At 37.6% G+C, this 19,283-nt stretch overlaps 1 protein-coding gene across 8 annotated transcripts in view; it reads right to left on the bottom strand.

Moving 5' to 3' along the window:
- Positions 1 to 2,868: 2,868 nt before the first annotated feature.
- The window catches only part of UNC79 (unc-79 homolog, NALCN channel complex subunit), a 107,153-nt gene continuing 90,738 nt past the window's right edge, over positions 2,869 to 19,283 (bottom strand). For all 8 annotated transcript variants that reach the window (XM_051806573.1, XM_051806578.1, XM_051806572.1 and 5 more), the window contains 7 exons: positions 17,221 to 17,310; positions 14,500 to 14,675; positions 13,515 to 13,701; positions 11,893 to 12,090; positions 9,616 to 9,693; positions 4,979 to 5,020; positions 2,869 to 4,300 (listed from right to left, as the gene is read on the bottom strand). In XM_051806573.1, coding sequence (XP_051662533.1) covers positions 4,100 to 4,300; positions 4,979 to 5,020; positions 9,616 to 9,693; positions 11,893 to 12,090; positions 13,515 to 13,701; positions 14,500 to 14,675; positions 17,221 to 17,310 — 972 coding nt within the window. In that variant the 3' untranslated portion in view covers positions 2,869 to 4,099. The remainder of the gene's footprint in view (positions 4,301 to 4,978; positions 5,021 to 9,615; positions 9,694 to 11,892; positions 12,091 to 13,514; positions 13,702 to 14,499; positions 14,676 to 17,220; positions 17,311 to 19,283) is intronic.

Raw genomic sequence — 19,283 nt, forward strand, 5'->3', positions numbered from 1 at the left:
AAGGAGGCTGTACAGGCCAGAGTTCAGAAAGATCTTCCATCTCAGAATGTTCATCAGTCCTAGAGCACATCGACTGCTGTCATAGCATGGAAAAGAGAGCCAGAAAACCAACTGTGTTTCTAGGGCCTTTGAACTGCCATGGCTCTAATGACACGTTGCAGAAACGTTACGTACAAGATAAGGCATGTATGTAGATAGTAACTGATGTGCTGCAAAAGCCTTTGTTTGTGTGACCCTGTGTGTAGCTCAGGCCATGGCTTTCTTGACAGGCAGAGGAAAGCACCCTGAGATGCCCACGTAGACATTAACCCCGCACTCAGGACACGGGTTATGTAACCCAGCGGTAGGACGCACTGCGGCCGGTGTGAGGCTTTAACCATCGCTTCATCCAAAGTGCCCCTTGTTGTTGGAAATTTCACAGTTCAGCACACAGTAAATTGATTCTTTTACTAGGTCAGGCCTGGTAACAGGCGTTGATTTAAGCAGCTTATTTCAACAGAAGACTAAATGCTCTTCCTAAATGGCAGGTCTCTATGATCAGACAGAGGATGGATTCTGCTCCTTGTGACACGTGCACAGAGACACAGCCGTGCTGGGAGCGCGGCAGAGCAGAAAGATTGGCCCCTGCTACTTGGTAGCATTTTCAGGGAACACCAAATGTTATTTACTTCCTAATCTTCCTACAGAATATAAAGAATTGCTGCTCTAGGCTATTTCAGAGACTTAATGTGAGTGACTCACTTGAGTTGTATACTGACCTCAGGCACAGTAAAGATATATTTTACAGTGCTTTAAAAAACCCCTAATGCAGATTTCTGTACTTCTGAAGATCCCTAGAGTGCACTTAAAGAGATTTTCATGAAGTGTTAAAGCACACACACCTGGTCAAGCCCCATGCTATTTGTTTTTATTAGTCAACATACCCCTAATCATTGGCCATACCATCTTCCAGGCTGTATTCTCTATGCTAAAGCAGCTTCTCAGTTTATAAGTAGTCTTAATTTGCCTATGCATGACAGCTCCATAGGAACCGTATTAATTATAATCAGTGACAGATACATACTAAACCCTATGCTCAAACATGGAAGTAGATTCTGTGACCAGCTCTTATCTCTAAACCCAGAGCTGAAACCAGATCTCAATTCCCACAAAGGCTTAAAGTGTTTAGTTCCAGACCTGGATTCAGCAGGTCTGGTTTTGGCCTGTGTTTAATTTTAATAACTACCCACCACTATATTTGCATTCTTTTTGTTTTGCCAGTCTGAACACTAGATGCTTTGAAGCAGAGATTTTGCTAGGCAGGGAAAGCACTTATGCCATGTTGTCTACATGCATTATCTACCAAGTGAGATGCCCGATCATAGATTCTCCTTTCCAGAAGTTAGTTTTATGACAAATTTTCTCAGGCTCTGTTCTTCCCTGCAAATCATGTCTTCATCTTTCAGGTTTCCACAGTTCCCATTGTACCCACCTGAGCTCATCCACTTGATACCCGAGGGCCTCATATTTCTTCCCTCTCCTTGCCTTTCAGTTGTCTTTCAGATTCACCAGGTGACAGCACATCAAAACACAAAAATATCTCTCTCCTACATGTCCCACTTTTCAGGGGCCCAATAGCACTCCTGTTTCACTAGGGTGACCCCAGTCCCCACAATAGTGAACCTGGGCCCTATTTATGTGGTTAGCCAGCAAAGTTATCACCTGTGTTGCAGACACAACCATGAAGAAGACACAGTAAGTGCAAATGTGCTCTAGCAAATGTACTATGAATGTTCCTCTCTTAGACTCTTAAGCGTGTTAGGTGCATAAGTAAGATAGGCCTATAAGTGAGTTACTGTTTATAGTAAATTCTATAGTATCTTTTGTTAAATTGTTTAAATTAGGCTATCAATTAAGTGCTGTTAAGTGCTGTTAAAACCTTTAGGCCTAAACACTGTGGTTCAGTTTGGCAAGAAGGTCCACTCTGAACCCTTGTGACTCAATAGGAGGGTGTCTCTCATTCCTTTTTATCCTTATCCCTTCTTCATCCCCAGCCTCCATGTAGATCATTTTAGGTTGATTTTAGTTTTAGAATGATTTATTGATTTTAGTCTGATTTTTCTCTGTGTGCTGTAGCCACCGACTAAAATAGGAGAGTGGACCTTGCCAACTTTCACTTTTATATTAAACCTGCTTGTGCCGATACCTTTGCCGGGGATTTTTTGAGTGACCTAAAACACTCATTCATGACAATGCCAATGAGTTGAAAGTCAGACAAAAACACCAGGAGACCTGTGTGGACAGACAAAAAACTCCTGGCCAACCTCAAACACGAAAAGGAGGCATACAGAGGGCAGAAGCAAGGATGGGCATTCTGAAAGAAATGCAGAGACATTGTCCAGTCATCCGAGGATGAAGTTAGGAAAGCTAAAGCCCAGCAGTATTTGAAGCTGGCAAGGGATATCAAAAAGAAGGGCTTCTATAAGTACATAGGGGACAAAAGGAAGACTGGGGAAAATGTGGGCCTGCTGCTGAATAAGACAGGGCACCTGGTTATACATGACATGGAAAAGGTTGAAGTACTGAATGCCCCCTTTGCCATTTAAGCTTAGACCCTATAATGTGTGAATCTAAGAAGGAAGGAAAGCCAAATCAATTTCTCCCCATTGAAAACACAGATAGGGGGCTATTTTAAGCAAGCTAGCACATGCCTTACTGTCTTTTCTTTGTTTCATAGGTTAGTTTTATTTTTGGTTGCTGTTTTCTTAATGTATAATGGTATTATAATGGCATATATGCAAACATTTCCATTCTTATTTTAGTAAATGCAGTGAGGAAAGATTGACCCTTCACAAAATCTGAGATGTACCTAGGCAGATTCCGAGAGTAGTAATAAGGACTAGGGATTTAATAGCATTCTAATATACAACTTAATGTTTGTTATTCTTCTAATCAGTGCATTACAGAATAAATACAGAAAATACAACTGGGATAGCACAGATTTAAGTATTTATTACAAGAGGTGGTAAACTATGATGCTTTCAAGATTTTATGTAAAATCCACTGAGTTAATTGATTCTCCTTAGATTCCAATGGGCTTTGGCTGAATCCCCTAATGATGTTAAAATCCATCTGTTATTAAACATCATGTTTAATACAGCAGTATGCAAATGCTGGGATTTGTAAATACCATTATGCAAAACTTCAGGTCCAATCATGCTCCTCTTGAAGTCTGCAACATAAATTCTGTAGACATCAATAAGAATAGATCTGGGATATCCATTTTTAATTGCACTGTATACAAGTATTGACAGAAGAATACAGTACAGTAATCACAAAATTAAAAAGGCTTCTATGAAACCTACAAAGAAGAGCAGCAGAGAATCAATGAAGTAAAAGCAGTATTTCAAAGAATTATAAATCAGACTTGGCAGTTTTGGAAAACCTACTGAAAAAAAGACGAATGAATTGGCACAGTTTAACAACCTAATTTCTAAGTGCACTTCATAACAACTCTCCTTACAAGCTGCTGTTTTCCCAGAAGATGATGACAAAAAGCCTCATTAGAACATCACTGTTTTATAGTGACAGATTTTATTGCATTGCCAGCTGTGAATCTAAAAAAAAAAAAAAGACATCCCCCCTAAAAACTCCTATAAAGGTTCCTAAAAACCCAGTTTTCTTTTGTTATTGTCAAAAAAATAGCAACATAGCACTTCCATGTTTGTGAATACCCACAATTCTATTTTTAAAAAAAATAGAAGTTAAAGAAAAGTGATTTTCGTCTTAGCTTCAAAAATAATGTAAAGAAACATTTAAGAACAAGATATTTCAATGATCAGAGAGATATGTACAATGTGATAGATTTGAGTCCAATCCTCCCAATATATGCTCATGAATGCAGACTTAGAACCTGTTGATCCCGAGTAATTGTAACTATAAACTGGCAGGATCAGGCTCTTAGCTTCACCCATTATAAGCTTTTTCACAATCTGTCCTAGGCTAAAAAGTATAGATACAGTATATACTCTGTATACTGACTTATACAAAAGGTCTTTTACAGCTCTAACTCTGTTATTGCTAGGCTAAAAAATTAATATTTTGAAACAAATTACATGAATCATAAAGGATAAAATTGAGATGCAGCTTCTGATGACTGAATTTCTACTTGAGCCATTTTGAACTGGGTACACTGTAGCCATTTGCGGAGCACAGATGAGCTATTGTTCATTTGTCCTGAGCCCTGTAACATCCTTAGGCTGTGATGGTTGACATTGCTCTGGATGGCTTGGAGGCGTAGCTGTAGTCCTGCAGATAAATGCTGTTGAAATAACGCAAACCATTCAGTTTCTTTCCTTTAATACAGCACTGTGACAGCTACAGGTTGTTGGCCAGGGAAAGTTCTTACACTTGCCCGAGTGTCGAATTTCTTTCTTCCACATCCTGCACTGTAGTGTTGCCACAGAGGGCAAATGTGCTTACAGAAACAACTCCATATTGACACCAACTCCACGACTTTTATTCTCTTCACCAAAATTTTCTTGACTCACAAACCACTTCGATCCACCTTGCTCTCTCTTACAAGGAGGGCCAGCTGACACAGTTTTACCCAAGCCCATAATATCTGCTTTAGAACGCAAATCTATCTCCTGAGTCAACAGTCACAATCCTGATTTGTCAGGGGACTCTCAAGCCTAAGACATCAGGAAAACCACAGATCAGGGAACAACCAATCTCAGTAAATACTGAGGAAAGGCCTCGATGCAGAACCAGGTTACAGGAAAGTGTTTCAGAAGGCAAAAGGAGAGCAGTACTGATCACAGGGCAAGTATCTCAGCCAGTGATGCTCTGTATGCTCACACTTGAGATCTTCATCTGGATACACTAAAAGGATCTATTTTGAGAGAGTCTGGAGACCACATCTAGTGATTTTACTTTCAGAACTTACAGGAATGTATAACACCAAGAATAAAAGGATAAGGTACTAGAAAATACTCACCTTTAGGTTTGACTGTATCATTGGCAACCACATTGGTATGAGCTGTAAGATGAGAGGTGTATTTTGTTATTACACAAGTGACTGTAAACATGCTTCAGTTACTGTGAGACAGAGAAGGATATATCTAATGCATTTAGCCATTTGAATTGACATAGTTTGAACCACAAATCTGAGAATGTGGTTATTTTTAAATGATGCATATGTTTTGGGGAAGGTAACTGTCAGAGGTAAAGAAGCCAGCTTCCCTTTTTTGTAGCTTGATGAATCACTGGTAACAATTATTAATATCCTGTTTAAGGCAATGATGAGAGTACAGAATAAAAATATATTAAAGGAAATCACTTATTTTCCTTGTGAGGGTGTTTCTGTATGTGCAGGTGAGCAGTACTGGAGTGAATACAGTAAACATTCTGCAACGTGAGGCATTCATTGGGAACTGAAAAAAAACATGCAGCAGAGGTTCCTAATAAAATGCCATATATTTAAATGGTAACCAGCATTTTATAAGCACTAGTCACATCAGTGCTTCACTACAGGATGTAAGACATTCTCTAGGCCTGGTAGAACAGGTAAAAACTATCCAGAATTACAAGGTGAGGAGGTATACAAATCTGTCACTTACTATTGAACTGGACTGGTATGCATTTCAGACTCCTGCTCCTTAGGGAAGTTTTACTTCTGAGTAAGTGTAACGTGACAAGCTTATGGAAGACAGAGAGGCATTTCTAGCAAAAGTATTCATGTTTTTCTATATTAATTTAACCACTGAGGTTACTGTTCTAAAATGTTCCTCCAAATGGCATTAAAATTTGCAATTTGCCAATTACGCTTCCGGGAGCTGCAAGTTAAACCTAATCACTATTGACAACATTAGATAAAGTGCTGCTTCCCTTGTGCAAGGAATGATAATTGTTTCAATTTCAGTGCTGTTTTGCTGGAGAATCATATGCAGCTCTGTCAGGACTCATTACTTAAGTCTACCACATGAAGAACCATAGTCAAACCTCAGCATTTACAGAGAGATGAATGCCAAAACAGCTGGAATGCAGCCAGATGCAGCAGACGTGAGCTCTGTACATCCTTCTGTGGGCTCTCACACTAATGAAGTGCTTAATAAAATCCAGTGACTGCTGGAGTGTTCTTTGGTGAGGAGGAAACAGGTAATCATACTGAGAAGCCATGCTCTGTGCCCCAGTGCCATCAACAAAATGTCACTGAAAATTTCATCCAGCATTAATGAAGTTCCTATGCAGACAGCCAGTGGTGACAGGACTGGTGTCAGAAGTACGTCAAGCAAGGAGGGAAGCTAGGTAGAAAACTTAGGATACCCCACTGCATCTGAACCAATTCACTGGACAACTTTTACAGTCAGCTGAGAGAACGAAGCACTTCACATCCAGTTCATCTTGTCCCAAAGCAAGTATCTAAAATAGATCAGGATGAATCATGTCCAAAAATACTGTTTATCTCCACTGACTATAAAGGACACTTATGGAAACTAGCTTATATTGACTCTCTTATGGAGAGGTCTAAGGTTAGATACAGATCTTTGTCCTCCAGCACTACTTCTGTCTTCCAGGGTCTGGACTCATTTAGGGAAACATAACATTCTGCTGCAGGCACAAGCAAGCAAATCCTCTAGTGCTACAGCTGCCAGACAGATAAATGAGACAAGAAGACATTTTTACTGAAGCATTTGAGTTTTGTTAACTAATCCCTAGCCCACCTTTTCTTCACAAAGGAAGAATACATAAAGCTAGTTAGAAAGAAAAGCTGGAAGAACAGAGTGCTGTCAGACAATCTTAAATTTTTTGAGTTTATATTTTCAACGGAATTGTATTGATTCCAAAGCAATTTTTTATGGAAACCAGGCTGTACAATAGACTGGTCACTGTGCTGTTCTGGCTTCACAACTCTGCTGCCTGCCCAGTTCTCTAGAAAGCTACCCAGCAGCTGCTGGAGCTGCCTAGAACCCCTGGATCTCTAAAAATGGCCTTGTGATTGGTGAGCTGTTCCTGTCTTTACTGTAAGCCCCCAAGTTCCTCAGAGGTACATTTGATGGTCAGACAAAGATGTGATCAGCAAGGAGCTGGTCCCCGTCATCAACAGCTATCACTAGGATGGCCAGTTTCCCAGTTCCTTTGACATAGAAAAACAGGAGAAAAATTGAACACTTCCATTTAAGCTCTCCTAAAGCAGAATGCTTCCCCTCAGAGGAATATATAATGAATTAAATATAGATGCAGGTATATGTGCATCTGTGTAAATGTGTGTGTATATATATATCTCACTACAAATTAGTAAGAAAATTAAATGCATAATGGTTGAAATGTTTTCACAAGAAAGCAACTTTGTTTTCTGCAGCAGACTGGTAAAGATAGTCTAATATCAGATCCAAAAAATATCCTTTGTGAATATATGGAATGGTTCAAAGACTATAGGAAGTAATCAAGACCTGTCTCAATGCTATCAGTGTGACTTTAATTTAATAGCAAAGGCCAATGGTACCAGGAGGAGGAAATCACACAGCACCAACACAAGGAGGAGATGGAGTGCTTATCTCAGGTGTAAAGAAAGCTCTTCTTTCAGTGAAGGAGATTGTTTATGTCATCTCTTTCTTGCTTGTTTTATGACAAATTTCCCCTCACTTGTCATACATGACCACCTAGGTAGGATAGCTATCCTGTAAACTGCCTGGCACCATGTGACATGCACCACCTTCTCATTTCGGTGCATTAAAAATGTGTGTGTGGAGTCATGCCATGACTTCATTAACAAAGTAAGTTCTTGCAGCACCTGAATCCTTAGATGGAATAAAAGACACTGCAGTAAACATCATTATATGAATGATAAATGGTCAATATTTATCAGTGCTAATGTACTCTGTTCCAAGAGAAAATAATTGGTAATTATTAATTTTGCTGAATGAATCTCTGAAAGTGTTAACAACGTTCTGTATAAAAAAATATCTCTCACTACACTATGTCCTTTCCTTCAGTGAAAACAACCTTGTTTGAAAGACCTACATCTAAAATAAAAGACATAAAAAGCTTTAAAACATAAGATAAAATTGTCTAGAATAAAATAAGCTACCAAAAGACTGTCCAGTCAACTATTTTCAAAGAATTGTCATCCTTGCAGACTTCTGAAGTAGGAATAACAAAGTTCAGATCCACTTCACAGCCACTGAAGAGTATCAAATTTGATTTTTTTTAAATTATAGAGAAGCCACTCACAGGTTCCTCTGTAAACTTTGTGCTGCTGAATCTCTGAAGTGCTTAAACAATACAGTAAGTCTTTCCCTAAATTATGGCACTTACTTTTCAGATCTACAGTATGTACTTTTACACTTAGTTACTTATAAAAAAGATATAGTAACCTGGAACTAAAAATCCTATAGTACCATTACGTATGTATATTGTTCCTTCAGGATTTCACTTTAGGGCTGAATGAAGGGGATTTGGTCACCCAGATTCTTCTCTTCCATCTCCCATCCACTAAACATGAAAGCTTAGCAACTTAACTCTGAGTTTCACAGTTTTATGAGCTTGATTTTGTAGTAACAACTATGTCCTTTTAACCTGATTTAGCACAGTATTGATATATACTCTCAAATATAACCCCCTTGAAAGCATTCATTTGAATTGTGACAAGGATTTGGCCCTAAAGGCCTCTATTTTCACAGCTTTAAAGTCATTCTTCATCCTTGTCAAATTCTGAACATCCTGGATGGCTGAAAGAGAAGCCCACATGTCTTCCAGGGACAGCCATAATCATTTTAACATCCCTTAGTGACAGAATTTCTGTAGTGAATCAAGCCATTACTGACTATAAACCTGTTTTCACAGTGAATGTGAATGTTTTTATGCAGTTGACATAAAGACCTTCAATTTTAGCTACTTTATTTTCAATTTCAATTCTTGTTGGATCATAAAAGACTGGAGTAAAGCAACAGTCAGCAGTTTCCTTTATGACAATAGAAGAACTATATTAACCTTAACTACTTGATTTGCTTATATTTCATGTGAAAACTCTCTTCAGAATAATGCACTGTGAAAACATGTATAAAAGGCTAGTAAAATCAATTTATGCTTGTGAGACTACCCTACTCCTTTGGGAATCTATTCTGCAAGCACTGTGGTAACCCATAGGAGACTGACTACTGATTTCTAAAAAATCAACAGGTACATAAAATAACAAGAAAACCACTGTGGCACGAACTTTTTGTTATCCACCTAAAAATGGGAGGCTTGGCACAGTGAGGTGATCTGCAAAGGACCTATGTTGATTAAAGGATGGCTGAAAATTCAGACACTAGCTAGAAGTTCCCAAAGTCAGCGACATCAGTTATGTCTATTAGAGGAATAAGACCATTGCAACAACGTAAAGAGGAAGTAAATTAAATATTGCTTTAAAAAAATCAGAAGAACTTGAATTTGAGATTATGGTCTGGTCTTCTTACCAGACATTTTACTTTTCATTATGCTCTACTACATTTTATTTCTGCATTATCATTCAACTTCAGTTTCTTCCGCTTTCTTTTTCTCAGTGGGAGGGGAAACAGAAGACAGTATGTTTAGAAATCACAATAGTCAGGTAACAGCATTAACTAAATATTCATGGTATGGTACGCCTACCTTTACAAAGATAGTAGAGTTGCATTCCTGTAAAGCCTCCATTAAACTGATCACATGCAGGCACACCATTTCCACCATCTTGGAAAAAAAAGTCAAGCATAAAATCAAAAAATGTCCAAGCATAACAATGTAGTAAGCTAAGCCAACACTCTCTAAGCACAGTCTTCCTGTATTTGCTGGGCAGTTATACTACTGAATCACTAGATGTGCATTTATTAACCACTAACATACAAGATTAAATACTACATGAGCACATACGGGACATTTTTTTAATTTAGTTTTCTCCTGATGTGATAACATCTATCTATTAAATATTTCAAGTGCTTGATGTATTTTAATTCATATCACACATCAAAACAAGTTTCCTTCAGCTTTGTTCTTTTCAGACATCATAAATTGTTTTTATTTTGCTGTGTAGTTCTCATCAATCTGTGTGTCACAAATTGGTATTTTTATTTACTGAATCTTTGAAAATTAACATACTCACAAAAACCATCTTTTTATCCCCCATCAAAAGACAATTTATTGTTTTGAACTGACAGCTAGTCTGTAATTCTTCCATTTTGTACCACAATTTATGACAGATGCAAATATCAGTTATTTGGTAGTAGACAGCTTTTTATGTTTCATATTGTGTAAATTCATAGATACAAGACAAACACCCTGAGCCAGCAGTGAGTATTTACAGTGCCTGTCTAAACTACATGTAAACTCCCCTCAATAATAATAAGCTTAGCTTTTATGTTGTGCTTTTCATCTTCAAAGTGCTTCACAAACACTAAGTAATTAACCTCACAACACCCCTGTGAGACAGGCAAGTATTATTATCTACATTTCAAAGAGCAATGGCTGAGGTAGAGAGCTTAATAACTTGCACTAAAGCCACTTAACAATATACTTTCAGAATCAGGATTGGAACTTAGGACTTCCAGGTCATGTTCTTGTCCTAAGGCTTGACAAGAGGCTTTTGTGCCTGACTAAAGAACTGGCTGGTTAGAAACATTATGCACACTTCCCATTTCTTCAAATGGACCTTCATGAAGTACTGTTCCCAAAAGAGGCTTCTGAACCACAGAGACCTCACTAGGTGTCAGAGGCTAAAATATCATCTAAAGACAGCTATAGGTGGCCCTTGCCTGATATGGACAAGACACAAGCAAATAATAATTGGTTCAGAGACATTCAAGTGCAGCCCACACAATGACAACTAAAAGGGCAAGGTCCATGCCTGCCTGGGATGGAAGATGTTTCACATGGGGAAAGGGGAATTACGTAAAATAATTTCCATAGAGATAGCAGGTCTACATTTAAAAAAGAAAAAATATAATCCAAACAAACACAGAATGAAAAAACTCGAAAGCACCAAACCTTAAAAACCCAAACCTTAAGAGCACCTGACTTAGTGGACTGGGCTGTGTATAAAGGATGTTTCTCACTCAAAGCTAACATCAGGCTCCCCAGAGCCAGAGCTACTAGTTAACGTCTCAGTTAAAAAGTTTTGACCTGTCATGACTTTCTGAGAAGTGGGAAACAGTAGGTCTTGCCCATCAGAAACAAGTTCTTAATCCTAAGCCTGCAGGCACAGAGAATCATTAGTCAAGGGCAAGCAATGGTACCAGCTATGAGAGGGCTGCTGGGACCCCTCTGGGTTCTTATTGTACAAAATTGCTCCAACAGTAGTGAGTATTTGAGATAAACAAATGTTTAAAAGTTATTTCCAAATAAATAGTCTGGATGATTTCTGGATGTAGTGAATATTTCCTTTTCAACTCTTATCTCTAGAGATACCTCCTTCAGGTCATTCATTACTCAAAAGTGAAGTGATATTTATTCAGCTTATTTTTGATGAGTGGCCAGTGAGTTATGAATAGTCAATTGTCAGCAGTTGTGTATTTTTTTCACCATCACATGGCAAAAAATAATCAAGTGGATATTCACAGAATTATCCTAGAACACTTCATTGCTGCTGTAAGGCAGAGTCAGATAAAACAAGAGATCACAGTTAAGGGCAGCATATATGATTCAAGGAGCTCTTAATCCAACAAGCAGTGACTCTAGCTCTTGATCCTGATTCAGGCAGAACCTGGTTAGATCCTGTTTCAGGCCCACTGCAGAGTTAAACCACTACTAATTAGCTATCCCTTTAATTTCTCAAAAGCAACAAAGTCACTTTATGATGTTATTCATAGTCTGTTGTATTCCATTGAAACACTGAAGCAGAGCCAAGCCCTCTCCAAGTTTAATCTGTACTAAATCTGTCTGCAGCACCTGACTCACCACTTTGTTATGTGCCATTAGCTGGAGGATGCTGGGTGTCACTCGGCTCCAGAACTCCAGGGCTGTAAGGATGGCTGTAAAGCTAAATTCATTCTGATTCTGGACTGTCGGAGCTACGGCTGTTTGTTCGCAGTACACTGTCCAGAGTTGAGCAAATATAAATGCATGGAAGAGGGAACACATGTGCAGAACAGATGTCTGTACAGAAACAGAAAATACAAGAAAATGTTTATTTAAGTAAGTGCATTGGGATACAGCGCAGAGGCTTTCATCAAAGCACTCCTCTGTCATGCATCCCGAGACTGTGCAGTCTCACCCCTCCCGTTCCTCTATCTCCCTCTATGTAGGAGCCAGTAAATCAAGTACACTTGATAACATCTTCTCCATGTTTAAAAAATGGGTTTATATTTTCAGACTAAAAACTGCATTTGCAAACACACTCCCATGCAATCTAAGAGTATGGCATTAAGGTCAGTTCCTTTAAAAGAAGGTTAGTTTTGCAAAACAGGTATTCAGGACTTGTTCTGAGGCTTTCTTCATGGAAAATTTCACTGCAATCTATGGAAGGCCTAGAGGCCCTGGCATATATGACTCCATTTCAGAAATGCTGCTAGATTAAGTCATTCAGCTTCTGATCACCTGAAAGGATGGCTATCATACAAAATACATGCCCTTACATGTGTTCTGTTAACCTGTCATCCATTTCTACTTTGTTGGGACTGCTCACAGTCACAGGAAAACAGTCAAGGAAAGTAAGTTTTGAAAAACTAAGAACTCATTTTGCATACTCAAGCATGGCTCTTTGCTAATCCTTGTTACATATCACAGTGTCTGAGCCTCCAGGAGTGCTGGACATTAACTACTTCACTACAACAAAGATACTTCTGGCCAGAGATGTTTTCTCAGTTTGTAAATGCAACAGGAATTCATGCTCTGTGGTCGTCTGACTGCACCAAACATTGCAATGGTTGCCTGGTAACTGGAAAGAGGTATTTGAAAGAGCAAAAAAAGGCCAAAGAAATGAATGGGAAGCACCAGTGTCTTGGTTAGGTGAAGGGAAGAAAGGAGGATTTTATGTACAAGATAAATGTGTGATCATTCCACTTCTGTCACTAATAAAAACCTTGTTGGTGTCAAAGACTGCTGCTATACTTCTGTTAAACTACTGTCACAAATGTCTTATAATCTTCAATAACTCTTCTTGTCCTGAGCACCTTGAGAAAAAAGTTGTGTTTAAATCATCACTGCTTGCAATTATTTTGATCATAAAATTATTTACAAATTATCCAGTCTGAATATACAACTAGAATAAATAATTTTCTGAGAGATTTGCTACAATTTAGGTCATTGTTAAAGCTTCAATTTGAAATTCAGTTTTTCCTTCCTCACTCCTGTGCTGAGACATTTTGAAGTAGCTGAACTTCAAACCTAATTGTACAGATTTCATCAGTTTTCCATGCATAAAGAGGTAGCTATGTAAAAAAAACTACAGAGATCTCTTTCCCTAGATCCCAGATTTTATTAAGGTTTTATCCCTCCTTTCTTGTTATAAAAAAATAAATAAGTGTTTGCAATAAGGCCAACACATAACACCTCTCCACATATAACACGGAACCCCTTACCTTTGATTGCTCTGGAAACCCAATCAGAATAACAATAAGGTGGTCAGCAATTTGTGAGCCTGCATCCAGTGGAATAGGCATGCAAGATGATGGAGAATTTGGACAGACAACATTATGTGTCAGAGATCCCAGAAGTAGCCAGGACAGCAAACGAATGTGTGAGACACATTCTATGAACTCTTTGGGCCTGTCAAGAGAGAGCAGATTTTAAACAATAATAGCTTTTCTGGCTTTCCCCAAAATATGGAGTCTCCTTATACACATTAAGCAGATGCAGTCTCAGTGTGCTGGAGGCACAGATCATTGGTACAGCTTGAGAGAAGACTTAGACTACACAGAATTTAGTGGACAAGTAGTCCAGGATAAATCTAGGACAAGAATAAACAGTCAAACAGCCTAGACTCAAAACATCTCATTTGTTGTCAAGGTAAGACAAGGGACAGTATCTCCCTTTTTTTAGAAGATAAAATGCTGCACATCAGGATTTATCACAGTGAAAAGGGACAAAAAACATGTCTTGAGCAGGATTTCTCACACCTAACTTCATAAATGAAGTTAGTATTTTTATCATCACATCAGTAGGCTTATCCTTAAGAGTTCTCACTCATTTGTACTCCCTAATTTCAAAGGCCATTTCCCATTGTATTCTCTGTAATTCCCAAAATATTTTCTATCATTCTAGGATTGATCAGGCACTTGTGTGCTTTACACTGTCTGCATCTAGATCAAGAATCAAGATAATTTCCGAGGTAACTCCAGTCAAGCCATTGAAGTTACCTCCAGTGTCCCTTTGGCATGTACTTTAAATATTACATTGACAAACTCCTCAGTTAAGGATCAGGGAGCTGCTGACCAGCTGCTTCTATGTCCCACTCCCATTATTCCCTACTGTGGGTCTTATCTATGGAATCTGGCAATAAACACAGAACTTGGTGAAGATTTCTAACTCATTTTAGTATTCCTTCCTGTGGAAAAGCATTCTCACCCTTGTTGCATTGCAGAAGGAGGATGGTAAAGCCAAGGCAAATATCGGATCACAGCTTTGTTGTCTCTGTGGTTTCCCCGAGTGATTTCCATAGCAGCAATCTGAGCTAAACCAACTTTCAGATGTCCACCAAATGTGTCTTCATGCAGTGGCTGAGAACAAGTCTTCATGTGACTCTGTAAGGCAAAGATCTGATTTCCTACCCAAAAACTAAGTTCTTCCAAGCAACAGCATGTTTTATTTCATTTCACTTCAATTCTTTCTCAGGATCTCTAACTGTGTCTACAAAACAAAACCCGGAAATAGATTTTTAAAAATTCTCCAGCGCCTGTATTAGTATTAGTCCCTGTATTAGCTGTATTAGTAACAGCTTGATATGCAGATCTTTCCACAGAGGGTCATATTTTCAAGAGTCTACACAAAATATAAATTGTACAAAATGTATAGGCAGCTTTTGTCTCAGCAAACTCAACAGCTGATAAATACAAACTAATGCTTGCACATCCAGAGAGCTTAAGTGAAGATGGAAGAATCTAACCATTTAACAAGACAGCATCTGGGCAGGAAGTGCCTTCCCTGTACAATATTCCATTTACACGTTCAGAAAGAAGCTCTCACTTATTCACCAGCAATATGACTATATTGCACTATTCTGTTGTTACAAATGCCTTAGAACCCTGGAAATAAAAAGGGCCAACCTTTTACCAAGAAACACATACATATTTATTCCTGGAAAGATGATTTATCATCCTGCTTTGCCAGCTTTAAGGAATGTTTCATTCGCGCTTCTTGAAATACTTCTATATTTCTATTAAGCTAACTTTGCATTACCTTCTGCTACTAGACTATAACAGAATACATGCTAACTGCAGTTGCTTGCTTAAAAGGAGAGCCATATGCTTTGTACAAGAAAATCTAGGTCATCAGTTATTCAATTATTATAATAGGATAAAAAAATCAGTGAACCAATAATATTTTTGTAACAGATAAGTATCTGACTCCAGAAACTTACACTCTCAAAAATCACTTACTTAAAGTCTTTTTCAAGAGAAAAAAAATCCTGTGTAGCAGCATGAATATCTAATGGCTTTGTTATACAGTCAGGTAAAAACGACAGACAGGTATGTAGGCAGATACATTATACACCTTCAAAAAAGGTGGAATTTTCTAAATAAAGCCTTGCCAAACTTTGCAAGCTGTTATCCCAAAGGGATAAAAAGCATCATAAACTGAATTGAAACAGTACACTGAAATGTGATTATCTTCAGAATTAACATTTTTACCTTTTCAATAATGCAGTAATTGCTAATACAAAGGACTAAAAATAATTAACCTCTTTCAAAAAAACTATTCTCAGACATGCAAAAGACGATATCAGGCAAGAATAAACAAACAACTATTTCTCTTCACTCGATTCCTACAGAGAGTAGAAATTTCCAAATTTGAACACACACATTAAAATTTTGCTGTTGGGATTGTTACTGGTCATATAAATTATATAGCATTCTTAGTTAGCTTGGTACTCCAGATGCTGTTGATAATACATACTTGTAGTAAGAAACTGTACAACTGGATGATCTTAGGACTCACTTCCTAGTGAGTAACACCTCTGTTAATAAAACCCAAGTAATGTAAGTAAATATATTAAATGAGTTTACAAGAATTTGAATCTAGATTTTGTGAATTTGTTTAAAGTTCTGACTATTTCGGAAATCAGAAATGCTTACAAATATTTTCTCAACTATGTTGGAACCACAGAGTAAGTTTTATCTGGTCTGGTTAAACAAGAACTGCCCTTTAATTTTCCAAGACAGACAAAGCTTATTTTTTACAATACATAATGTTTTAGTCATATTTGACTCTCCTATTATGCTAATCTTGTTCTCAGATTCCTGTATGACATGGTTAAATCAAAACATGTAATTTTAGGGTTCTGATGTAGTTTTAAACAGCCAGACCACGTATTTGGGAAGCTTCTTGTCCAATTTCAAAACATAAAAGTGAAAAACCAGGTAGAAGTTTTAGGAATTCTAGGTTTCGATCAGCTATTGATTACTAGGATGCTTTCATGAAATGCATTCCTAAATAAAATATTTTATGTTGACAGAAGTATTTTCCTATCACTCCTGCTACAATCAGCATCCAACTAATGAAAATAAAACAAAAAGCAGTTTCAACTACAGAGGTAAGACCAATATTTGGGTTTTCCCCACCTCAACAGAACATAACCTGAAAATGAAAACAACTTCCATTAGAAAAAGGACACCCCCTTTTTTCAGTGTCTGTTTGTGTATAGAAAAGACACAGGATTCCTCCAGAGGAGTGTACTTAGTCATACAGGCAAGGACTTTTATGTTTCCCTGTGTTATATTAAACACCACTGCTTCTCAGAGTGACTTTGCTATGACATTAGCTTATCATCAACATTTCAGAAAAACTTATCATTAGCTTATCATCAACATTTCAGAAAAATCAAGCCTGCATTTCTATTGTGTGCTCACTATATTTGAATCAGCCTCCATTTCAACACTGCATAAGCTACTTTTTACTGATCCCCCAGAAATCTCTAACCTATAGCAGTACTAACAGCTTTTTAAAATAGAAAGAAAAAAAAGTTGTCACTCATCCTCAAATACTTCTCCCAGGCAGGTTCCTTACAGAAAATACACTTCTTCTAAAAAAAGCACATACACTTTAAATCAATGTATGCTCAGAACCAACCTTTAATTTGGTTAAGGTATGCATATCTGCAATGAAATCCAGCACTTCCCCAACATACTGCCTCATGCATTCCATTGCTGCTGTTCCACACTAAAACACAACAGAAATAAGTTTAAGTACCAGGTTTTGAATGTTCATGTTTTTGTCTTTGTTTCTTCTTCACCAGAATACAATGTCTGTCTCAAATTCTTTATTTTACTTTTTAGTTAGATTACTTTAATTAAGAATAGGTATGCTTTGATCTTCTTCTTCTATCTGTAATATGCCCTCTTATCTGATTACAGTATAAGAAGATGGCCCAGTGTCTGTAAGCTTCTTCATGCATCATAAAATACTCTTATCTGCCACAGTGATAAAAGATTAACTCATGAAACTTGCAAGAATACCCTGTCATGTAATCCTGAAATTTACAGGAAAATCAAAGTTTTAAAAACACGATGAGAATTTAACAACTCAGTTTTTCAGGCAGCTGAGCATTTCTGCAAATGGAAACAATAATCTATAACTGAAATTCAGTCACACGCACAGATGCCCTTATATTCACATTAATCATGATGGAAAAATAGTATAAATAACTGTCTTCAGGTATTTTACGTGTAAACATCACTAAAATGAACATCACTGAAATTTACTTTTTTCCCTTTTTTTAAAAACTAACGAGTATTTCTGATATACTCCTGAAGCAAAAGCATTCAAAATACAGCATCTTAATGGCACTTAAGCTACAAACTGCTTCAGTTAGATCTTAAAGGTATGAGCATTGAGAAGCCACATGTGCCAGAGCAAGAACGACCCCAAAGGGAAAACAAAAGGACTCCATGTGGTGCTTGCTGTATTTCTGCAGTACAAATTTTCATAATCCTTTTCCTAGAACATAGTGAGAAATGCGAATCTGGCCTTCAGCTAGTACATGATGTGCCCAAGGTGTGCAAAGCAGTCAACGGAACAAAGCTGTCAGATTAAATAAAGACTTTGAACAGACCAGAGAACCCTGGAGACAAGCTTTCAGAAGGTGATACCACCAACCCACTAGGTATCAAATAAACTTCTGTTTCTATGTTAATAGTCTGAGGTGAAGACAATGCTAGCTGAATTCAAAGGAACTATGAATGCCTCATGCTTAGGGGCCAAGTTAAAGCAATGATTAACTTTTGAAGCTAAACAATGAAATTATTAAATTAAATATCCTTTTGAAGTCACAAAAGACTACTTTATCCAAAGTCATATGCTCAGGGTGAAACCTTGCTGTAGAGTTTACAGAAGAAAACTACTCCTCTTTGACCTCTACTTAATTAACTACACTTTGAAGCACAGAGGCTGATTACCCTCTCTGAGTATACAAATAAACCAGATTTAGTTTTGATCACAAAATTAAGCCTTAATTGAGTTTTAGTGGCTGAAATTTGAAAAACTGCTAGCATTCTTAAACAACTCTTAAACAACTGACCCAGGCACTCCTCATTTTTGTATGGTAATATCAACCTACACAGTGTTGAACTGTGCCACCTTCTGGCTTTTCAAAGGTTGTTTCTGTCAGTTTCCATGACAGAATAAAAACCAAAATAAGTAAAATAAGGTCACCCTGTCAGTATATCCTCCATCTAGTTTATGTGTACGAAGGATTCCACGTGGGTTTCAGAATATTGAATAACAGAATTATACAAGATACTATACTCCAATCTCTGAAAATAATGCTCAGTTGCACAAGACTTCTTTCCAACCATCTACTCTGTTTCATTCAGAGTCTGATTTTCTATGATTTCTTCTGAAATGATCACATTCCTATCACAGCTTCCCACACCAGTGTTAGTCTATCTATTTAAAGCAAGTATAAATAAAAATATTCTGTTGAGAGGAAAGGTATTATTAAAGATTGGCATTTAAAAAATCATGAACTTCAGAAGATAATGGGAAAGATCCTATCCCGTCATCCCTAAAGCTGACACACATATTGGGAAACATTTTCCTCACTCAGCTTGTGAAGCAAACCTGGGCTAACCCTCTTCCATCTGTTTGGGTACTCAGTCACATGTGTCATGGAACAAGAGAAGACTTCCCACTGT

This window comes from Manacus candei, unplaced genomic scaffold (genome assembly GCF_025592945.1).
Source record: "Manacus candei isolate 608988 ecotype Guabito, Panama unplaced genomic scaffold, ASM2559294v1 h1tg000067l, whole genome shotgun sequence".
Classification (NCBI taxonomy): domain Eukaryota; kingdom Metazoa; phylum Chordata; class Aves; order Passeriformes; family Pipridae; genus Manacus; species Manacus candei.